At 40.7% G+C, this 23193-nt stretch overlaps 1 protein-coding gene across 2 annotated transcripts; it reads left to right on the top strand.

The window, feature by feature from the left end:
• Window positions 1-1450: 1450 nt before the first annotated feature.
• On the top strand, window positions 1451-22783 carry pigo (phosphatidylinositol glycan anchor biosynthesis, class O). 2 transcript variants are annotated; one of them, XM_088319821.1, is made up of 11 exons: window positions 1451-1609; window positions 3312-3790; window positions 5178-5321; window positions 6253-6376; window positions 6445-6604; window positions 8110-8292; window positions 9451-10948; window positions 12568-12771; window positions 14627-14805; window positions 17045-17115; window positions 17290-21407. In XM_088319821.1, exons 2-11 carry the CDS (start codon window positions 3313-3315, stop codon window positions 17417-17419), a joined length of 3171 nt encoding a protein of 1056 aa, XP_088175947.1. In that variant the 5' UTR covers window positions 1451-1609; window position 3312; the 3' UTR covers window positions 17420-21407. The 2 variants fall into 2 exon arrangements, with proteins under 2 accessions (XP_088175947.1, XP_088175948.1); XM_088319822.1 differs by lacking the exons at window positions 17045-17115; window positions 17290-21407 and adding an exon at window positions 22467-22783.
• Window positions 22784-23193: the final 410 nt, after the last annotated feature.

The raw sequence follows: 23193 nt of genomic DNA, 5'->3' as shown, positions 1-23193 counted from the left end.
TCTTGTTTTGACTGCATTTTTTAACATGTTTCAGGTAACTTCTAGTAAATTACTAATTTAATTCTTCAAATAACAGGTCTGGATAATAGTTTTGCATTTTGCATTTATGCTATGAATGTTCACATCTTTACTTGCTGAACTTGGATTTTTGTTTTCTTAAGCTGCCAAATTGGTTATTAAAAGGCAAATTAGAAACCAATGCAATAATATTGCAATGTGTTAAAAGTTTAAACAACTCAAACTATGTTTTAACGTCAGATATAGTCAGGTTTATACATGCATATCAAGCTCATCCAATGGCTCCCCTTAATAGTGATTGCAATTCCCATAAAAATATATATGTATGTATATGTGAGTACACAATTGGAAAATCTGGGGATAATAATAATGGGGGTATTTAAAGACAAAATACAAACAATTGCAAGAACAGTAATAGTGTGCAAAGCATCAAGAAATTATGTTTTAAAACCCCTGTGGGTGATATTTGACCACTAGATGGCGCTGTAATGTCTAATGCAAACAAAAACCAGTGGCACAGCGTAGCAGCAAGATGCCAGACAAACATGATGGCGACTTCTCGGTAGGCATCGCACTTAGTAAAAGGAAAACAAATTTCATAACCTATGATTTTTTTTAATAAAATATTAAAATAAGTATGGTTAGCGCATGTGCGGAACAGTTCATGTCATGGGAACCTCCTGCGTGGGTTCAAATCCAGCTCCAGACTTCCTGTGCGGAGTTTGTATGTTCTCCCCGTGCTTGTGTGGGTTTCCTCCGGGCACTCTGGTTTCCTCCCACATTCCAAAGACATGCATTTCAGGTGAATTGGCCGGTCCAAATTGTCCCTAGGTGTGAATGAGCGAGTGAGTTGTCTGTCCCCGTGTGCTCTGAGATTGGCTGGCAACCAGTTCAGGGTGTCCCCTGCCCACTGCCCGATGATTGCTGGGATGGGCTCCAGCACCCCCGCGACCCTACTGAGGATAAGCGGTGCAGCTAATGATATGAGGTTATAGTTTGCATATTTCCCCCTAGTATTCAATCATTATTTTAATAAATGAATGCTTTTTTTTATACCACGAATAGATACAAATATTACACATTGTCCTTTTAAGATTTCGATTTCTAATAGAAAGTTTTCTATTTAAAAGCGTCCACGCCGTCCTTTCGAAATAGTTTTTCCCTACTTTAAGGCGCAGGCACGTATAAATTTCTTTTCAGTAGGTATGTGTGAAGACTTTCCAAAAAATACCAAAAATAAATTGGATTAGCATTCAAAACAATTTTTATTTCTTTAAAACATTTTTAATAATGACCTGCATTTTAGATTTCGACAGGATTAAACCCTGTAAGGAAAAATGAAGGGTTTCCGCAAAATATTGAGTCCGACGCAATAAAATGTCCGTCCGCAACTTCCGCGTAGGCTTCTGTTGCAAAGTTCCTACTCGGTGTCTTGGTTTCCCGAACCGGGACGCCGGAGTCCAAATGACGCTTGGATCACTTTTAGGTTCTACCTGAACGAACGCCGAACCTCCAGTACTATTCGGTACCACCCTGACGGCCAACAAGACCGCCACCGGTCCGAAAAACGGGACTGGGCGACTTCCACAAGGTCAGCAAAATGTAAAGTACATTATGTGACGTCACGTCCAACATGCCCACCCAAGAACCTGTTTTAAAGACATTCAAAAAAGACCACGTTCCGTCCAAAAGACGTTTTTATTCGCTTCAAAAGCCGCAATTAAAGGTATTTTTGAGTGTTCCTATAGACTTCTTTCTTACTACTTTTAGACCCAGATAATACTAATAATAAATATACATTGCGTTTAAGGCGCTTCGAAATGCAATCTGATTTAAACATCTATTTTGGGTCTCAATTGGACCAAACTTGGGTCCTAAAGACGTCTTTATTCGGTTAAAAAATTGACATAAAGACAACTTTTAGGGGGATACTTTTTGACGTAGTCATTACGATTTGGCACTCTATTTGGTTCATGTTAGATGGATATACACAAGCTGATATAAAAATACTTTTAGGGTCTATAATGAACCAGAACACGAGGCTAAAAGACGCATTTATTCAGTTAAAAAGGGGTCTTTTACAAGACATTGAAAAGACAACTTTGAGAGGGGCGAATTTGACAAGGTTAAATTGGACAAGGTTATCACAACGATGACTACTTATAGACTCAATTTGGTCTGCTTTGGATAGGTTTAACACAATGCCTTTTTCCAAATATCCATCCATTATCCGCCCCGCTTATCCTCAATAGGGTCGCGGGGGTGCTGGAGCCAATCTCAGCTGTCTTCAGGCAGTGGGCAGGGGACACCCTGAACTGGTTGCCAGCCAGTCGCAGGTCACACAGGGACAGACAATTCGCTTGCTCATTAACACCCTGAGACAATTTGGACCGGCTGATTAACCTGACATGCATGTTTTGTGGAATGTGGGAGGCAACCGGAGTGCCTGGAGGAAACCCGCGCAAGCACGAGGAGAACATGCAGACTCCACACAGGAGGTTTGATCTCATGACATCATAACTGTGGCGCACACTCGCTAACCACTGCGTCGCAGTGCTGCCCCACAACCCCTTTTGAGATGTCTATTTTGGGTCTGAAATACAGCGTATTGCATCTCTAAACTATATTACCAATAATAATATTTAATTTCCCCCTATGGTTCTGTCTGGAGACTTGGCTCTGAAAATGCTTGTTTACTTGTGATCCCAAGAGCCAGGAAGAAATCTGCAGGTTGGAGAGTGTTCTCAATTCAGGTCCCAGTGCTCTGGAATGTTCTCCTCTGAGATTTGACCTGCAATCTTTGTGGAACTGTTTAAATCCAGGCATAAAACACACTTCTATTCTATGGCTTATGAATGACTTGTATTTCATGATGACAATATCTGTGTATTGTTTGTTAATGCTACATCCATTGCAACCAGGTCATCCCTTTTATTTTTATGTTATATTATACTTTATTTATTTTGTATTTTAATTGTAATTTTTGTTAATGCAACATCCATTGCAGCCTGGTCATCCTAGAAGGGGATTACCTCATGTGCGGTCTATTCTCAAGGTTTCTTCATTTTCCTCATGTTGAGGTTTTTAAGTTTTTCCTTGCCCTCATGTAGGTTTTAGATCAGGGGATGGTGCAATAATAGTCTGAAGTTTGCAATAGTCTGTGGTCTGTGCAGCCCTTTGAGACTCCTTGTGATTAAGGACTATACAAAAAAAACATGGCTTGGCTGAAAATAAGTCAGTTGCCTGGTAAAAAAAACCTAAAGCCTTGTGACCTGAAACTGTTGTGTTCCTAGGATGAAGCGTCTCCCGGTCCTGGCCCTGGTGATCTGGGTCTGTGCCATCTACCTGGTGGGTCTTCACCTGTTCCTGAGCGGCTTTCTGCTAGTCCGCCTGGAAGTCAACCGGACCAGCACCTGCCAGGACGTGCTAGAACCCGCTGGAGAGTCTTCAGACTTTTGCCGGACTAGTCCACGTTTTCGCCGGGCCGTCCTGGTCCTCATCGATGCCCTGAAGTTCGATTTTTCCCGTTTTGACGAAAACATTTCGTCGCCCCGGCATTTCCAGAACAAGATCACAGTCTTCGATGAGACAGTCCGGTCCAGACCGACCCAGGCCCGGTTGTATCCGTTTAGGGCCGACCCCCCCACCACCACCATGCAGAGGATCAAAGGCTTGACCACCGGATCTTTGCCCACTTTCGTAGATGTCGGCAACAACTTTGCGTCCAGCGCCATCTTGGAGGACAATCTCGTACAGCAGTTGGGAAGAGTGGGTGAGTTTGAACTCCTGATGGACACACGCGACAAGGCTATTCCTATCCCTTTTAGACATTAAACATGTCTAAAATTGGCAAAATGTAGTCCAAAAATTGAGATAAATTTGGTCCAAACTTTGGATGTTGGGCCAAATTAGATACATTTTAGATGTGATATCTGTCTAAAATTGGCTTTGTTTTGCCCAAACATGTTTGATCCAAAAATTGTTATCGTTAACATGGTCCAAATTAAGTGTCCAAATAGTTGTCCAGAAAAGGACGACCCATATTAGGTCCCAATTTGGGCTAATGTTTTTTCCAAAATTGGAAGAGATAACAAAAGAACAATTCATTTGGAATGTGAAATGCTCTTCCCCCTGAGATTCGATCTGCAACCTTAGTGGAAATGTTTAAATCTAAGCTTAAACCACACTCCTATTCTATAGCATATGAATAACCTATATTATGTTGATTACGTGTATTATTTGCCCTCCTTTAGGTTTTAAATGAGGGGATGGTGTCCTAATAGTCTGTAGTTTGCAACAGTCTTTGATCTGTATAACCCTTTTGAGACTCTTTGTGATTAAGGGCTATACAAATAAACATGACTTGACTTGACTTGACATTGTATGTGCTAAATGGTACCGAATTTGTGCACCCAGTTTTGGTCGAATTTGAGTCCAAAGCTGACCAGACTACATTTGTCAAAAAGTATCGCCAAAACCCATCATCTTTTCGACTTTTTGGAAAAGATGACCCAATTTTAGGACAATATTGGGTTAAACCTGGCCCTAATTGAGTGAATTATGAACAACGAGGACTTTCTGGACTTGATATGGTCCACAATGTACATGCTCTATACAACTTAATTTTAGGTCAAGATTTAGCTAAATTTGGTCCTCATTGGACACACACAAAATTGATGGACATTGCATGTTGGGCCAAATCTGATCATGTTCATAATTGGTTAAATGTGATCCAATAACAGTTGTCATTCTATTGACATTGTCGTCTGTTAAACCCCAAAAAGACAACAATTTTTTGGCCAAGATTTGGGCTAAATTTGCTACGAATTGGACACACACACAAGACGTCTTTTGGACATCGGTTTTAGACATCATCCTAAAATTGGCTGTGTTTAGCCCTTATTAGGTCCAAAAATAGTTGTTCATTTTACTTGTCCAAATGTATCCCCAAAAGGGTGTCTTTTCAAAATGACCCCATTTCAGGGCATAGTTTTGGCTAAACTTGGTCCAAATTGGACGAGTAAAACACAAAAATGACTATTTTTGGACTTTATTTGGTCCACATTGGATGTGCTGAACACAATAAATTTTTGGTCTTAAAGCGACCAGATTGGGCTGTAATTTCACCCTCTTTGACATTCACGTTCTTTTTTTTCCAGGCAAGCGAGTGGTGTTCATGGGTGACGACACTTGGGAGAATCTTTTTCCTGGCAAATTCCACCGATCGCTTCCTTTCTCCTCTTTTAACGTCCACGACCTCCACTTAGTGGATGATGGCATCTTGGAAAATCTTATACCCACAAGTACTGCATTTTCAGCACTATAAGATGCACAGGAATATAGGGCACACCCACACAAAATAGTCTTCAGACATAACATTTTTAATACTCACGGTGCACCGGACTATAAGGTGCATGAAATTGAGACTACATTAAGAGCTACTGTGTTTATTCTCTCTAACTGTTGCATCTTTTTTACACGTACGGCATATACGATGTAATCATTCCATAAGTATCGCTGATTAAAATCGCAACAAATTGTTTGCTACAGGAATGGAACCTGGATCGTGACGGTGAGAGCGCCATTAATTTACCACACGACTTGCAGTGGTACAGATGACGTACAAAAAGGCATTACAGCTTATCTCATTATCACACTATTTTACTCACGGTGCCACAACTCTGATTTGTATAGTGCATTGTAATAGTTTAATCTTTGTTGCGGTGTGATATGTATATGTTCGTCAACTTTTTTTCTAGTATTTTGTTGAAAGTCTTTCAGCTTCTGTCTTTCACAACATTTTTGACTCACAGGAGAAGATGTGCAGAAACTTTTTAACCTATAAGAATGCACTATGCAGACTCGTGTTTCTGGCACCCTGAATAAAATTAGTGTGATAACGAAGATAGATCAATAACCCTTAAACACCCCCCCCCCCCCTTTACTACCACGACCAGGGTTCGAACTCTGTTACATACAGTGTATTGTCATTAGGCTCACTGATTATTGACAATGGATTAATTGTTGCTCAAATATGCTATTATTCTATAAATATTTAAATGAAGTATGCATTTCCAATTTTATCCACCGTATTCTGCAATATGTAAGGGTTGTAGGGTGCACTTTAAAACTTTGGGCCATTTTGGGGTCTTTAGTCTTATAGTCCAGAAAACAAGTTGTATGACACAATTTACGGGAAGTGGACGTGATCCGAGTCTTGTGTTTGACTGACAGTGTCTGGTGACCAATGGGACGTCGTGATCGCTCATTTCCTGGGAGTAGACCACTGTGGCCACCGCTTTGGTCCCGACCACCCGGCCATGGCCGACAAGCTAACTCAAATGGACGGTGTCATCAGGTAACAAAATGGCCGCTGCCGTTGTTGTGTTGTTATGGCCCGCCTATATCGCGGCTTGTGATTGGCAGATCGGTGATGGAGAAAATAGAAGACGACACGCTTTTGGTGGTGATGGGCGATCACGGCATGACCGATTCCGGAGATCACGGGGGAGAAAGTCAAAAGGAGACTGACGCCACCCTCTTCCTCTTTAGCCCCGCCCACATTTTTCCTGATTCGCCGTGGCAGGTTCGTAAAAAAGTTTGTACAAAAATCAGGCGAACGACAACATGTTACTCTGATTTTAAGGAAATTATTTAAACAAAAATGAAAATAAAAAAGGAAATTACAAGAAGTATTGTGAGCTGTACAGTCCTTTTGAGACATTTTGTGATTATGGGTGATTGATCATGTGACAACACCATGACGGACGGCAGTAAACCGTAGTAAACAGTGGGGGAGGTCAGTAAACAGTAGACAACAACAAGAAAAAACTCTATACTATTCAACACTATTGGCAATGACTAGTCAAACAAATATTGTCAAGCTGTCAGATGAAGTCAGAAACCACAAAAAGCGTTATTTAGAGGAATTTAGGACAGACCCATTCCTTCTTCCTCCTGATATATTTACACATCTAACCAAATCGTCCTGACTTCATTCAGTCCCCAAGATCTGCGCCATTGTATTATAAATGGAGTATCCCCATACACCAATGCTGATCTTAAACTCATAAAAGTCTTAACAGTTCTTCGTCGCTGGTAAACATTGCTGCGCTTTGTTAGAATATATGAATAGAATATATAGAATTTCTAAATATATTGAATCTGCCTTTTATTTTTCATACTTTATGAATGACAATTTGAGATTTTATTGTGAAATCAGAAAATAATCCAATAGGATATGAAAAATAAAGTCTGAAAAGATAATAAAGTAAAAACTGACAAATGCATAAAATAGAATATAAAATGGAAATGAAATTTGAAAATTACTAAAATAATTAAAAATCCTATGTGAAAAAATATACAAAAACGATTAAAGATCAAAGAAAATTTGAAAACATTTTGATTGAGACTAATTTAAAAATAATATTATAAAATAAAAACTAAAAACTAAAAAATAAACAAAATGTAAAAAAATCATAATTTGAAAATTTAAATAAAATTTGAAAAAAATAAATGAAATAATACAAATAAAATAAGAACAAACATAAATACAATTGAAATAGTATGTGAAAACAATCTCTATACTTTTATAAAAGTAAAAGGTGAAAAGGGGAATCAATGAAAATATTGAAATAATAAAGTAAATCATATAAAATGTAAAAAAATAAAACGTGGAGAGAAAAAAAAATCAAATTTGGAAAATGAGAACATCAAAATATGAAAATACAATAAAATAAAACCTGAGAAATATAAATATTGTTACAAAAATTCAAAAATAATCCTCAATTATAATTGTGGCAAACAAAGCAGTGTTATTCTTCTGCACATCTTGAAAAACAAAATAAATTCATGATGATGTTTTTAAAATGGACGCTGGTCGGTTGTCTTTGTACAAAGTGTTAAATGGCGGCGATTGATTGCTTTTTTTAAATGGAGCATCACCTCCTGGGAAAGTAACTAGACTTATTAAACACGTGACAACCTCAAGAGAATCAATAGGAAATAGTCAAACACCATTTGTAATCTTTTGCATTCATCAGGAATCTGCTTTGTCATATCAATTTTCTCTGCTCCTATCCTAACCTGCAGGCGGAACCTGAGGTGGTGCCCCAGATCAATCTGGTTCCCACGCTGGCGCTGCTCCTCGGGGTGCCCATCCCATACAGCAGCATTGGACAGGTTCTCTTGCCTATGTTTGCGCCTCTTAGTCCTACTACGGGTGCAGCTGCGGGACTCGACCAGCTGGAGGCGCTCTGGATCAATGCCAAACAGGTCGACACATACTACTACACCCGGGCTGTCAAGCTCACTCTGCAAAATAAATATAAAAGATTAGGAAAAATTAACAACAGATGCGTAAAAGTATGAAGAAAAAACTACAGAAATTAGTGAAAAGTCCTTTAAAGTATGGAAAAGTAAAAAATAATAACAAAAACAACAGGAAAGAAGGAAAAAGGGCAAAAGTATAAAACTTAAATGTATTTAAGAGTCCTGTACTGAAAACCATGAAAAAACTGAAATGTATGATTAAGTACTAAATGGAATGAAAAATCACTACCAAGTATAAAAATAATACAAAAAGGACTGAATAGAATGGAAAAAGTTGGAAGAATCTTAAATAATGAGAAGAAATGCATCATACTAGATAGATAGGTAGATAGATACTTTATTCATCCCCGTAGGGAAATTCACACTTCCAACAGTATCCTTTTGTTGTTTATTAACAGGATGGCCTCGGGGTGCTGTGTTGTAGTTTAGCAACTAATATCCTTTTTTTTAAATGTAGGTACAGAAATAGGAATTTTATATCATTGGCCATCTTGCTGCTACAGGTACCCAAAAACCTCTAAAAGGTTGGGCAAAAATAGTAATGAAATGAAATGATCTTCATTTATATAGCGCTTTTCAAGTCAAGACTTCCCAAAGCGCTTTACATACTGCTTCACATTTCCCAATAGCGGCCGTGCAGCCATGTAAGGCGCTAACCTGCTTATTGGGGGTATTTGGGGTTCAGTGTCTTACCCAAGGACACTCTACATGTAACACGGAGGAGCCGGGATTCGAACTGCGATCTCTTGATCCCAAGACGAGTGCTCTACCTCCTGAGCCACTGCCGCCGTACATTAGTGCACGTTTGTCACTTTGAGTCCAACATGCACGAGACTTGACTTGATTTTAGGTCTCACTAGCTTTGCTGAGCACAACATTAGCAACCAGCATTAGCACCTTCTTTCATTTTTAACAATTTTTCAGTCTGGCCTTCAGCTTGTAGTAAAATCTTTCGTTTGGCCTTCTGTCCTTTTGACTTTGACATCTAGTTTTCAAATAATACACACTGTCCCGTTAAATCCATTGGTGGGCCTTATGTTTGAGTGAAAGTGATGTAAGAAAAAGTAGAGTTGCCAAGTAAATAATTTCTTGTTTCCGCAGGTCAATCGTTTCCTGACCACGTACTCGTCCCTGACCAAAGACATCCCACCCGAACTTCTGTCCCCCCTCCAGGACCAGTTCTCCCGCCTGTCCTCGGACTACCTCCGTCTTCGAGGTCGCCCGTCCTCCCCGGTTCTTTCGGCAGCTATCCAAACCTACCTGACCTCGGTCCAGGATGTGTGCCGGGCCACCTGGGCCCGATTCCATCCTTTCAAAATGGCCGCCGGTGCCGTCCTCCTGGCGCTAGCTTGCTTGACGTGTTTAGTCATATCGACAAGGTCGGAGAAGATTTTACGGGGGAACGGATTTTGTCGGGAAGCAACAATGGCGGCGGTTATCGGGGTCAGTACGACTCTGTGCCAAGTTCTTTTACGAGGTTACGTGGAGTGGGCGTGGTCATTGGCGGCTGCTGCTTTCACTTCCGAGTTGGTTTTCCTTAGCATCGTGGTGAAAAACGAAGCTAATATGGTTAACTGGAGGACGTTACGAGATTTGGTGTCGCCGCCTCTGGTTGTAACCTCCCTCCGATTAGTGTCTTTGCTCTCAAACAGCTACGTGTTAGCCGAGGGGAGGGTTGTTACCTTTTTAGGACTGTCCTTAGCGTTTTGGGTCCTGGTCCACCTCAACTGGGACGGCGTCCTCCAAGATCCAAACAAGATCGTCATGCCGTCCCCAATGGCGCGTAAGGAAATCGGCGGACTTTTGAGCTCCTTGGCGCTGTTGGTGGCGACATCCTACCTATCGCTTTTTTTCCACGGCTGTCGAGAAGGACAACAACCGTGCCAACCGTCGCCATTCCTTGCCCCTCTAGCAAGGATCAAAGACAACCAAACCAAGAATGTGTTCTATGTTCTTTCGGTTTTGTCCCTGGTGGCTTGGAATTACCTGCTTAAAAGACATCTGCGCCACTACGGTAATCTCAATGGTTCCGGCGGCGCAGTCTTCACAGCCCGCTGGCTCCTCCCCCTTTTTTCCGTGTGTTCGGGCCTCCATTGGGCGGTCAGCGCATCCCCCGAGGATAGTTTTCGCAATTTATCAGAACTGGTCAAACTGTCCCAAGTGGTCGTCCCCAGGATGGGGTTTTGCGTCCTGGGACTCAGCCTGATTTTAATATGTCTTGATCCGCTGATGGTGTTCGCCAAGACCAGGTCAAGCAGTGTGGAAACGCCAGCACCGCGCTACCGGGCCAGCACCGGCATCAGCCCCCAGGCCGAGCTTCGCCACCTGATCCCGCAAATCTACCAGCGAATGAGGCGCTCCCTGGACGGCCAACGGACCAATGAGGCGGAGGAAGGGCCGGCCGTGGAGGCTTACGGTCTGGGGACGGTCTACTCGGCGCCGCTGGTTCTGTTGTGGGGACTGCTTGGTTTGGGTCTGATGCAGTTGCACCCGGAGGGCATGGCCTTGGCGTTCCTGTTGCTCTTGTTGCAGATGGGGGCGCTGTTGCACATTCATGCCGCAAGCACAACTCTCTGGGACACGCAAGGACTCCATTCTGGTGAGTTTTACTTTGTTGTGGGCTCTGGAGCGAATTTAGGGGTCAAAAAATGTTTTTAATAAATTGATGAATTAAACTGAATAGGTAGGTCTGATCTCTTAAACTCGTCTCGCCTTCTAGGAGTCCCACACTCGTTTTTAGATCACTTTAAAAGGAAAATGGATGAAAAACTATCATAGGTGGGCTACACAACAATTCAATGAATTATTTGTCACAGTTTTAGGAAGTTCAGCCTACGAGTTCTTTAATCAAGACCAGTAACGTTGTTATAAATAATGCCTTTGCGCAACGGCATTTTTTTTTTTCAGAAATCGAACCCATAATTTTTTTCCTCCGTTACTGACGGTCAAAAGCGGTGCGTTACTTTGGATGCAGAACGCCAATGATGGCGGCCCACTGCAAACCTATTTTTGGCGGCGCAATTTTCCGCTTTCCTCAGAGTTGTTTACGTCACGTCTTTTCGGATCATGTCACCATTGAAAATAGCTTTTACTAGTTGGATAGCAAATAAAGCAAAGGCAAATTAGGGCAACCAACTGGTGTCATTCGCGAATGAAATGTCTCTATGAGCCTGCTCCACACCAATCAACAGCTGGTTCCCTCCAAGACACAGTTTTTTTCTTATGATTAATCAATATGCATTTTGGGAGGATTTCTGTGTTGTTGACTTTAAATTTGTTGAGCATAAAAAGGTTAAAATTGTTTTGTATTTTATCTTTTTTTGTAGATTCATACATTTTTAAATTTGATTTAGTGTTAATCTCCCTTTTTTCCTTTTTGTTTTTCCTTTTCTTTTGTTTACTTTATTTTATTGTTTACTGTTTACATTTGTTGCACTTCAAGTGTAGGATAAATCAGTTGCTAGTCAGGTACAATGAATAGTACAAGGTTCTATAAAACAACTACCTGTCTGTTCTTATCTACTCAACTGACTTTAATACTGATCAGAAACTTTCAAAGTCTTTGACATACAACATCTTATTTTTAAAGTAACGGAAATAGTTACTCTATAGTAAAAGTACCTTACGAGGGAAACTATTATAATTTCTATCTCAATTGCTTTTTGTAAGAAGTAGTGAGTAACTATAACTAATTCGATTTTTAGTGTTACGTTCAAGACACACACACACAGAGGCCGGTTCTTAGGGTCCGGGCAGGAGACTGCAGTCCTGAATCCTCAAATCCAAAGTCCTGGTTGGGACTAGAATCACAGTCTTGTCCGGGATACGTAGCTTTCGGCAGGTTACTTTGTTGTCCTGGCGGGATGTTTTCTGCCAGAATAGGTTAGAATCCCCAGGCTATCTTTCGGCCCAACTAGGAAAGATCGTGCAGGTTACTTTTTTTGGTCGCTAGCTCAATCGGTTGGAGAATAAGGATAAGTCAAGCTCACACCTTTTTTGCCGGCATCCTGGGTCGTTTGCAAGCTCCACAACGTCCTTTGTTTCAAAGACTGGAGATAAGATCTGAGCAACCTTTTTTCCAGTTGCTAACCTAATACAATTCAATTACTATATATAATTAAAATCAAGCCATCGTATGATTTATTCATGTTTCCTCCCCCCACAAAACGGAATGCTGTTTACTTTAAAAATCTCTCATGACATGTCCTTTTTCTTTAGGCAATTTTAAGGTGCCGTGGACTCCAGTGGTTATGTGGTCCCTGGCTGCCACGCAGTATTTCCACACTACGGGGCACTTGCCTACTTTCCCTTCCATCCAGTGGGGGGCAGCCTTTGTGGGGTTCCCGGATGGGCACACGGGCACCGTATTGCCCGCCTCCTTGGTTACCCTCAACACCTTCGCCTCGCACATCTTGTTTGCAGGTAAAAAAAAAAACAAAAAAAACAGTAACTTCTATTGGTAAATACTGTAGACTACAGACTAGAAACCGCTACGTTTGTTGCATTATAATCACTACGGCTTTTAATACGATGCAGCCAATTAAAAAAAAAAAAAAGGTTTTCCCGGCGACACCGAGGAAAATGGCGAGCTGCTCTTTTCCACAACGTGTGCACTCTGAATACCAAACACTGCAGTGACTTCTAGAAACATTTATGGCACCATTTGAGAGGAGGGATTAGTTTTTTTTTTTTGCCAACATTAATACATAACGACGGAAAACGGGAGGTTTGACAGGATTTTAGTCAGTATTTTTCAATGTCATTGCAAATATTTTTTCCTAATTAACCTTTAAACAAATACGACAAAAGAACAACCAAAACATGTCCCAAAACATGACCAATAAAGGGTAAAAATAGACAAAAAACACAGCCAATATAAGGCCAAAAACGACTATGCTTAATCTAATTGAAAACAATGTTAACTTTGTTGTTATTAATGACAACAAAGCATCAAGTCACATTTGTTTGTATAGCCCATGATCACAAAATGTCTTAAAGGACAGCACAGGCCACAATGACACCATCCCCTGATCTGAAACCAACATGCAGGCAAGGAAAAATGAAGCCCGGCTGGAGAACCCTCTCGAGCCTGAAGATTTCTTCTTGGCTCTTGGAGTTACCAGTTGACCAAAATTTTCTGAGCTGAGGCTCTGAGCAGGAACATAGGGGGAAATCAAATCGAAGAGATAATGGGAGGCAAGTTAGCTAAGTCTGGAGTTAAATAAGGAATATTCAATCAATTCGATCAAACTACGACTTACAATATTTAAACTTTTTCACCAAATAATTAAATCTTCAATTTCTAAGATCAAGGAATGGTGTCATTGTAACCTGTGCAGTCCTTTGAGACATTTGGTGCTTAAGGGCTATACAGAAACTGTGTCTTGATTTGAATTGACTACATCCAGATTAAACAGCAGTAGAAATCATCTATCAAAAACATTACACCTCTCTTTCATTGGCGTCACTGTCGGGTCGCTCAAGTTTCCTTTAATCCTCGAGGAATGATAACAAGCCAATGGAATTTGGTCCATCCCCACAGCAACCACCAATGACAAAATCACAAGAAATTGGGGCGGCAGTAGCTCAGGAGGTAGAGCGCTCGTCTTGGGATCAAGGGATCCCAGTTCGAATCCCGGCTTGTCCGTGTTACATGTCGAAGTGTCCTTGGGTAAGACACTGAACCCCTAATATCCCCAATAAGCAGGTTAGCGTCTTACATGGCTGCAATACAAGGCCGCTATTGGGAAATGTGAAGCACACTGTAAAGCGCTTATGCAAGTCTCATCTCATTAGCTACACGGCTTATCCTCAGTAGGGTCGCGGGGGTGCTGGAGCCCATCCCAGCAATCATCGGACACCCTGAACTGGTTGCCAGCCAATCGCAGGGCTTTGGGAAGTCATTGACTTGAAAAGCGCTATATAAATGCAGATCATTTCATTTCAATACACATCTGTGTTGCATTCTGACACTATTATCCACAAAATGGTTGCCCTGGCACTCTCGTCTAGACATATAGGGCTCACTTTTAATGCCACGCAGCCCTCATTGAGATCCTCGTCTTTGTAATCGCTATCTTAAATGGTCACATGATCTCAAAACATGTGACGTAAACAACTTGGAGCAGAGCTGAAAACGGCGCCATGTGTTTCGGGGCAGGGCACCCTCGGCACTAGGGGGCTCTGTTGGGCCCACTGCTTGAAAAAAATACTCTACAATAACGGACTTTAGTTTTTATGAATGAAAAAGTGACATTGGGAACTTGGTTGTCCCCAGTGGGCTGTCCCTTGCTGCTGTTGTGGCCCCTGGTCAGAGAAGTCAGAGGAAGCAAATCCGGCAAAGCCAACGGAAGAGAAGACGGCGTGATGGAGATGAGGCTGAGGGAGAAACCTCAGCATTTTAGCGCCGCTCTACTGCAACTAGCCACTCGATACCTCTTTATTTTGGGATTGCAGGTATGTCAAATCGTTTCCCGAACACATCGGATATTTTCTGGAAATGTAAACCAGTGTAGGTGACATGGCTACAATCATAACCCGAGTTTTGGTTTGATAATAAAATAGCAAATTAGCTAGATGGCTTGCTAGATAGCTAAAAATGTAGCTTGATAGTTAGCTAGAAAGGTAAATGGGTAAAAAAACTGGTTTGGGCCTCCAATGGACAATAGACAATAGAATGTTAACTAGGGATAGCTTTAGGTAGCAGTCTTGATTGGAGATGAGATTTTCCTTCCTCTCATCCCTCTATCCATACATCATTTTTTCCTTCCTCTTCTTCCGTTCTCTCATACTTTCTCAATTCCTCATTGTGTCTTTATTCCTCTCAACCATCCAGAATTTTTCCTTCCTTCTGTCATCCCTCCTTTCTCTCACTTTTCCATCCTTCCTTCTTTCTCTCATCCCTCTATCCATCTTTCATTTTTCCATGCTTCTCCTCTTCCATGGTTTCTTTCTTCCATCTTACCACAATTCCCTCCTTTCTTATTTACTTACTTTTCATCCTTCCTATCCCTCCTTCTTCCTTTCTTTTCTTTGTTTTGCTTTTTCTTCTCATTCATACAAAATTTTTTCCTTCCTCTTCTTCCTTTCTCTAATCCTTACTTTCTCTCAATTTCTCATTGTACTATTATTCCTCTCAACCATCCAGAATTTTTCCTTCCTTCTGTCATCCCTCCTTTCTCTCACTTTTCCATCCTTCCTTCTATCTCATCCCTCTATCCATCCTTCATTTTTCCATGCTTCTCCTCTTCCATTATTTCTTTCTTCCGTCTTACCACAATTTCCTCCTTTCTTATTTTTCTTTCTTCTCATCCTTCCTTCCTCTCCTCCTTCCTTTCATTTCTTCCTTTTGCTTCTTCTCATTTATACATCCTTTTTTCCTTCCGTTCTTTCTTCCTTTCTCTAATCCTTACTTTCTCTCTTTTGTTTCTTTTGCTTCTTCTCTTCCATACATCATTATTTCCTTCCTCTTGTTCTTCTCATCATTCCTTTATTCATCTTAACCATCCAGCATTTTTCCTTCCTTCTCTCAACCCTCCTTTCTCTTGATTTATCATCCTCCCTTTCTCTTATCCACTCATCATTCTTTCCTAGGTCTCATACATCCTTTCGTCCTTCCTTCCTCTCTCGTCCACTCTTTTTCCCTCTCATGCATCATTCCTTCCTTCCTGCCTTATTTTCTCTCCTTACTACCTTACTTTCTCATCCATCCTTTCTTCCTCATCTCCATCCTTTCGCCCTTCCTTCCTTTGTTCTTTCCTTAAAGTGTCTGTAGAGTACAGGTGTCAAACAGGCGGCCCGCGGGCCAGATCAGGCCTGCTAAGGGATTGAATCTGGCCCGCGAGACAACACTCAGAGAAGCGCAAGAAAAAAACAAGCTGCAGGTTGAAATATGTCAACTTGATGTTGCCAAAGCCAAAATACACTGTACTTTTATTTATTTATTTTTCTCTCTCTCTCTCTTTCTTTTCCACCCCTTTTCTCCCACTCTGTCTCTGTCCCTTTTTCTCTTCCTTTGTTGCTCTTTGTCTCTTTTGCTCTCTGTGTCTTTAACTCCTTTGGCTCTAACTTCCTTTTTTCCTTTTCTCTCTTTTCTCTTCCTCTCTTCATACCCTTGGCGCTTTCTTTTCTCTTTTCTCTCCATCTGTCTTTCTTCCTCTCCCTTTCTTTTTCCCCTCTCACGACTTTTTATCTCTTTTGTTTCTCACGCTCTCTCTCTCCCTCACTCTCTTTCTTTCTTTGTCCTCTCTCCTTTTCCCTCCCTCTCTTATTTTTTATGTCTCTTTTTCTTTCTCTTTAATCTACTAGTCCGGCCCCCGACAAAATTTTGTTCTATCGTGTGGCCCCAGAGTTAAAATGAGTTTGACACCCCTGCTGTAGAGTATCAATGGCCCCTGCTGAACAATCCTAATGGCCCTCGTGTAATTACAATCAACCAGTAGAGTTATCATTGTTCAAGGAGAATCAAGACGGAATCAGGAGCCCTAACTGTAGAATATTGACTTTGCGGGACTAGTTTTTGGTAGCAAAGTCTTGGGAGTGTAGATAGGATTCAGCTGCTTGGTCCCGCCCTCACACTTTCCACTGTAGACATTTTTTCCCCTTTTTTTCCATTTAGAGAGTTGAATATGCTATAAGGCTATATTGTAGATTGAAAACGTTTCTGTGTTTGTTGCTGCCCCCCTCTTTGTGCCAGGTTTTGTTTTCAGTGTTGTGCGCCGCCATCCTCAGGAGACACCTAATGGTGTGGTGCGTCTTCGCACCCAAGTAAGTGCAATTTCCCCTTTATTTAAATTGCTTTTGGCCACTTAGGCCGACGCTTTCCACTCGCATTACTACGCTCACCTTTCGCCGTAATGGAGAAAATAGTTACCCGTGTCTAAACGGCTAAGTGCTCTTACTTCCAAAAGCCATTTAGGGTTTTTTTTGTTTTTTTTTCAGGTTGCTGTTCGAGGCCTCGGGCTTCGTGGTTAGCTGCTGTTCTTTGCTGCTAACGCTTTTGTTCGTTCTGAGGACAGATCTAGCCGTGGAACGCTGGTTCAAGAAGCTCGTCCCGGATTCCGTCTCGTGAACAAGTTTTACGGCCAAACGTTACTCGCGTGCAGGCATGGGGAGTAACTGAGTTCATGTAGCTGCGTTACGTAATCAAAATACAAAAAGAAACGGGATTGTATTCCGTTCCAGGAAACAAAGACGTAATCAAGTAACAGGTATATTTTGTAAGAATAAGGATTCACTTTATTCAAAAGTATATTTGTGTTGCACAATTCAGGGGAAAATATTGAAGCCCGGTGTGCGCTAGTTTTATCACTTTTTAGTCTTTTCCACGAATCTCACATTTACATACACTTAATGCGCTGGTGGACAAATTGCGTCTATTATAATTTCAATCACTGACACTAGAGAGACAGAGAGAGAGGACAATATGTCCTAGAGTGTGTTGGAGATTTAGAAAGTGAACTCTTGGTGTGTTTAAAACAATATTGGGTTCTTGATGTGCTTTTAATGTGAGCTAAAACAACAGATTTCATCCGCCATGGTGAAGATGATTATCATTTTACAGACGCTGCCCTACTTACGAACGAGATAGAATCCAGACGATCCTTCGTAAGTTGAATTAGTTTGTAAGTTGCTTCAAAGCTTCATTTTATATGTTTAAGGTTGATATAAGTATATTTAAGGCTTGTATAAGTAACCTGTATTGTTGTGTACTAAGAAATACATATTTAATAACATAATATGCTCTATAAATATAAATAAAGTCGAGTTTAACTTACTTATGGAAGATAAGCTACAAGAGTTAGGCGACTTCCTCCTCCGTGTTAGAGAGTGGCCGAAAAAAAGCGATCCAACCGTTTTCTCAACCACACCAATCTTATACCACTTTCGTTTTAAAAGAAACGGCTCGCCTCTTCTTTACACTTCACACCAACCATATTGAATGGATGCATGAGATATCAAACAATAAAAATTTCAAAGTTTTTAGCGTGCTAGAGATACAGTGCAGTGTGTATACACACAAACCATGAAGTAGAAGCTCAAGGGGCGGCAGTAGCTCAGGAGGTAGAGCGATATTCTTAGGATCAAGGGATCCCAGTTCGAATCCCGGCTTGTCCGTGTTACATATCGAAGTGTCCTTGGGTAAGACACTGAACCCCCAATAAGCAGGTTAGCGCCTTACATAGCTGCACAGATCACGGCCGCTATTGGGAAATGTGAAGCACAATGTAAAGCGCTTTGGGAAGTCATTGACTTGAAAAGCGCTATATAAATGCAGATCATTTCATTTCAATTTCTTCTTCGGGGTGGATGCTGGGTGATCTCTCACAGCGCCACATGCCGGTAGTGGCAGAAAGATGCACTACAGTACTGTCCTCTACTCAGAAAAAGGTGCACACAATAGAAAATGTAACTTACAGTAATGTCCAGATATCCCGAAAAAAAAATTCCGCATCATCCGTTTTTCGTAAGTCGAATGGTCGCAAGTAAGGGAGCGTCTGTATTTTGCTCAATACACTATTACGTGGTTAAAACTACAAGCAACTACCTGATGTTGGTTTCCTCTATTTCTTATTCAAGGTTACATCGTCCATTTATTTTAAACAAAATTTTGTAATTTTATTTACATTTAGGCTATTTTGGCTTTTATTAGCATATTGGACTAATCCAAAAGTAATTAAAAGTTACTGTAACATGAAAGTATTCGGATTATGTTACTGATTACATTTTTCAACAGGTAACTAGTAACTGTATCGGATTACATTTTTAAAGTAATCCTCCCAACCCTGCCCTCGTGCCATAAAAGCTACTGAGCTTCAAGATCAAACTCCCGGAGTTGTTTCTATTTCCTTTTCTACAGGTATGATGATTTTTTTTTAGTTGGTCGCGCTGTTTTAAGTGGCATCAGCTCACAATTTTTTGCTGTTATTGTGGGAAATATAACACTGCAAATTATTTTATCCTACTCGTATAAGAGCAAACTGCAGAGAAAACCTATTTAATTTGGTCTCATTAGCAGGTTAGTTTTTCGGTAAGTTTTTTTTTTTTTTTTAACTCTCGTGGTATGCAAGTACATATTGTGTACATTTTCATGTTTTTTTTTAATCAAAGGGAAAACATTTAAAAGTAAACACTTAGGAACTCAAAATTTTCCTCTGTTGTGGGACCATGTAGATGCTAAAAATGGTTTTGAGCTGTGATTTATTTCTTATTGTATTTGGGAGCCAACGACATACTATACACAAAACATGCTATGTACATTATTTGGACGTACAGATATCTTTGTTATCACTTAGAACTGTTGTATTTCAATGCATTTTTCTGGATTTTGGTATTTTTCTCTTCACTGCCATGGAGTCGTAAGTAATGTTTTTGATAAGTGTTCACACCTTTATACCAGCTGGTGGCACCAAAGCCGAAATAATAGCAGTTTTTAGGCAAAGCTAACGTGCAAGGTTTTTGGGGGCATGTATTGAAAACATTGTTGTCACCACTTTAGGCCTTATGAAATACTCTCCTATAAATGTTATGTGTATACAATTCAGTTAGTATTCTTTATAGGCACTTTTATAACTTGTACTTTAAAGTAAAATACTATATGTATAGGTCAAGTCATGTTTATTTGTATAGCCTTTAATGACAGAGTCTCAAAGGGCTGCACAGACCGCAGATTATTGCAAACCACAGACTATTATTACACCATCCCCTGATCTAAAACCTACATGAGGGCAAGGAAAAACTCAAAAACCTCAACATGAGGAAAATGAAGAAACCTTGAGAAGGGACCGCACATGAGGTGATCCCCTTTCCAGGATGACCAGGCTGCAATGGATGGTGCAATAACAAATAATACACAGATATTGTCAACATAAAATCTAGGTTATTCATATGCTATAGAATAGAAGTGTGTTTTACGCCTAGATTTAAACAGTTCCACTGAGGGTGCATATCGAATCTCAGGGCGGAGAGCATTCCACAGTCCCAATGGAGAAAGTTCTTAAAACTGCGGATTTCTTCTTGGCTCTTGGGATCACTAGTTGACCAGCATTTTCAGAGCGAAGGCTCCGGACCGGAACATAAGGCGAAATTAAATCTGAAAGATAGGAGGGAGCAAGTCCATGCTTGATTTTTGTATAATGGCAACAGAACCTTAAAATCACATCTTAAGCTAACAGGGAGCCAATGCAGGTTAGCTAAAATCAGGGTCATGTGATCAAACTTTCTCGTCTTCGTTAAAAGTCTCCCTGCAGACATTTTGTCCCAGTTGCAGGCTCTTGATTTTGGACTTAGGGAGACCGGAGAGTGGTGCGCTGCAGTAATCGAGACGGGAGGTTACAAACCCATGAATTATAATCTCCGCATCCGACTGAAACAGCATAGGGCAAATTTTAGCAATGTTGCGAAGATGGTAAAAAGCTGTTCTATTAATATTCACTGGAAATTTTGAGTGGTTGGAAGTAAAAAAAAAACATAAATGATTAAGTTATCACACTTTCAAGTTTCGTCCAAATAATGTACACTGTGTCACGAAACGCATGCCACGAGGGTTTTGACAGTACTTCTAAAATACTAAGAGTAAACTTGATACTTGAGGGGATTGTTTGTCTTGCACACACTGTCTTTTTGATCTCATATCCAGATTTGGTCTTGCCTTTTTTGTTAAAATACAAAGAAACCTAGTATGTATCTGGATTTTTTTTTTTCTACTTTTGCGCATAAAATTGATTTTCTTAACTGTGATGGATTCGAGCGCCCTGTTTCTAGCTTATCTCGAGAGAACAAGCCAACATTATTATTTTTTCCCCCTAGATATTTACAGTTTTTGGGAGTTTTTCTGTATTTATTCAGTTTCTTTACTGAATACTGCTTGTAAATTTTCTCTTCTAATGATTTGCTGTTTTACTAATCAATCATCGTGTTTTGTTAATTTAAAAAAGACATGTTTTCTACTGATTTTGTCCAAGCTTGCACAACGTTTTGCATAAGCAAAGGCGAAATACGGAACATTTTGTGCTGAGGTGCAAAAGGACTGCAGAGTAATAAAGGTTTCTAGAGAACAATTCACTCTCAGCTTTGCTATTTATACAGAGGGGGGAGAAAAAAGCTTTATTGATCCACGGAAGATTGACGGCGCATCCGTGCTTCAATGGGATTCTTTTGATTTTTTTTATTTTTTATTATTCACCAGGGACTTGGACATTTTCATTTCCATCACTCGGATGCAGTAGCTCAAAACGCCGTAGGGACAGAGGCCATCCTTTATGATCAATAACGGATGATGGATTCAATTAGGAGCCTTAGTATTTTAAAAATGAGCAATTCCAACCTTCCTCTAATGCAGGGGGTGTGCAACTCGTTTTGACTCGGGGGCCACACGATAGAACAAACATTCTGTCGGGGGCCGGACTAGTAGATTAAAGAGAAAGGAAAAGAGAGAAAGAAATAAGAGAAAGACAGAGGGAAAAGGAGAGAGGCCGGGGAAAAAAGGGAGAGAGGGAGAGAGCGTGAGAAACCAAAGATAAAAAGTCGTGAGAAAGGGGGAAAAGAAAGGGAGAGGAAGAAAGAAATCCAAAGAGAAATAGAAAAACTGAGAAAAAAGAAAAGAAAGCGTGAAGGGTAGGAAGAGAGAAAGAGAAAAGGAAGTTAGAGCAAAAGAGGTTGAAAGACAGAGAGAAAGAGAGACACAGAGAGTGAAAGAGACAGAGAGGGAGAAAAGGGATGGAAAAGAAAGAAAGAGCGAGAGAGAGAGAAAGAAATACAAGTACAGTGTCTTTGTTCGAGGCACCTGGCTTTGGCAACATCAAGTTGACATATTTCAACCTGCAGCTTGTTTTTCTCTTGGGCTTCTCTGAGTGTTGTCTCGCGGGCCGGATTCAATCCCTTAGCGGGCCTGATCTGGCCCGCGGGCCGCCTGATTGACACCTGTGCTCTAATGGTTGGGTCCATAAATCTAACTATACAAGCTGTGTCACCCTTTCCTCTTTTTCAGTTGATAGGTTTTTAATATTGGACACCTGCAAAGGCGATTGTATAGGATGCCAGTTTGTTATTTTGACTGTTATGCACTGTTTACATTATTATTTACATTATTATTATTCTTTGAATCCCACACCCTTTAGGCAACATGCGTCAAACAGGCGGCCAGCGGGCCAGATCAGGCGCACCAATGGTTTAAATCCGGCCCGCAAGACAACAGTGAGTGAAGCGCAAGAGGAAAATGAGCTGTCGTTTTAAATATTTCCACCGGATGTCACCAAAGCCAGTTAACACTTGCCAAACAATTGTGGTAGTATTTCTCCATTTCTCTCTGACTCACTTCTTTTTTATTTATTTCTCCCTCTTTCTTTCTCATGTTCACTCTTTCTCTTTTCTCTATTTCACTCTCACTCTCTAACTCTTTCTTTTTCTCTTTCTTGCTCTCTTTCTATTTTCTCTCTAATTTACACTTTAATTCTCTTTCTTTCTATTTTTCTCATTCTCACCCTCTTTCTTTCCCTTTTTCGACCTCTCTCTCACTCACCCCACTTTGTCTCTTTTTCTCCAGCTGACTCTTTTTCTTTTTTCACTTTCTTTTTCTCTATATATTCATTTCCCCCTTCTTCTCCATTCATATCTCTATTCTGCTCTCTTTTTTTCTCACTGTTACTCTGTCTCCCTTGTTCTCCCTATCTGTTTATTGCTCTCTCTTTCCCTCCCTCTCTTTCTCTGTGTTTTTTTTCTCCCTCTCTCTTTCTCTTAAACTTACTAGTCCGGCCCCCGTGAGATTTTTTTATAGCATTTGTGGCCCCCAGCTAAAACCAGTTTGACACCCCTGCTTTAGGCAATATGCTTTTGTAGATTTCATTA

The sequence above is a fragment of the Urocampus carinirostris genome, chromosome 16 (genome assembly GCF_059441175.1).
Source record: "Urocampus carinirostris isolate Australia breed hairy pipefish chromosome 16, RoL_Ucar_1.0, whole genome shotgun sequence".
NCBI lineage: Eukaryota > Metazoa > Chordata > Actinopteri > Syngnathiformes > Syngnathidae > Urocampus > Urocampus carinirostris.
The sequence above is the reverse complement of the archived record's forward strand: the minus strand, read 5'-3'. Positions and strand labels throughout refer to the sequence as shown.

Coding starts and splice junctions, on each gene's coding strand:
- pigo (XM_088319821.1), top strand. CDS start 3,313: ATGAAGCGTCTCCCGGTCCTGGCCCTGGTGATCTGGGTCTGTGCCATC. Junction 6,605..8,109: donor TTCCTGATTCGCCGTGGCAG/GTTCGTAAAAAA, acceptor CCTAACCTGCAG/GCGGAACCTGAGGTGGTGCC. Junction 14,806..17,044: donor TCTTTATTTTGGGATTGCAG/GTATGTCAAATC, acceptor TCTTTGTGCCAG/GTTTTGTTTTCAGTGTTGTG.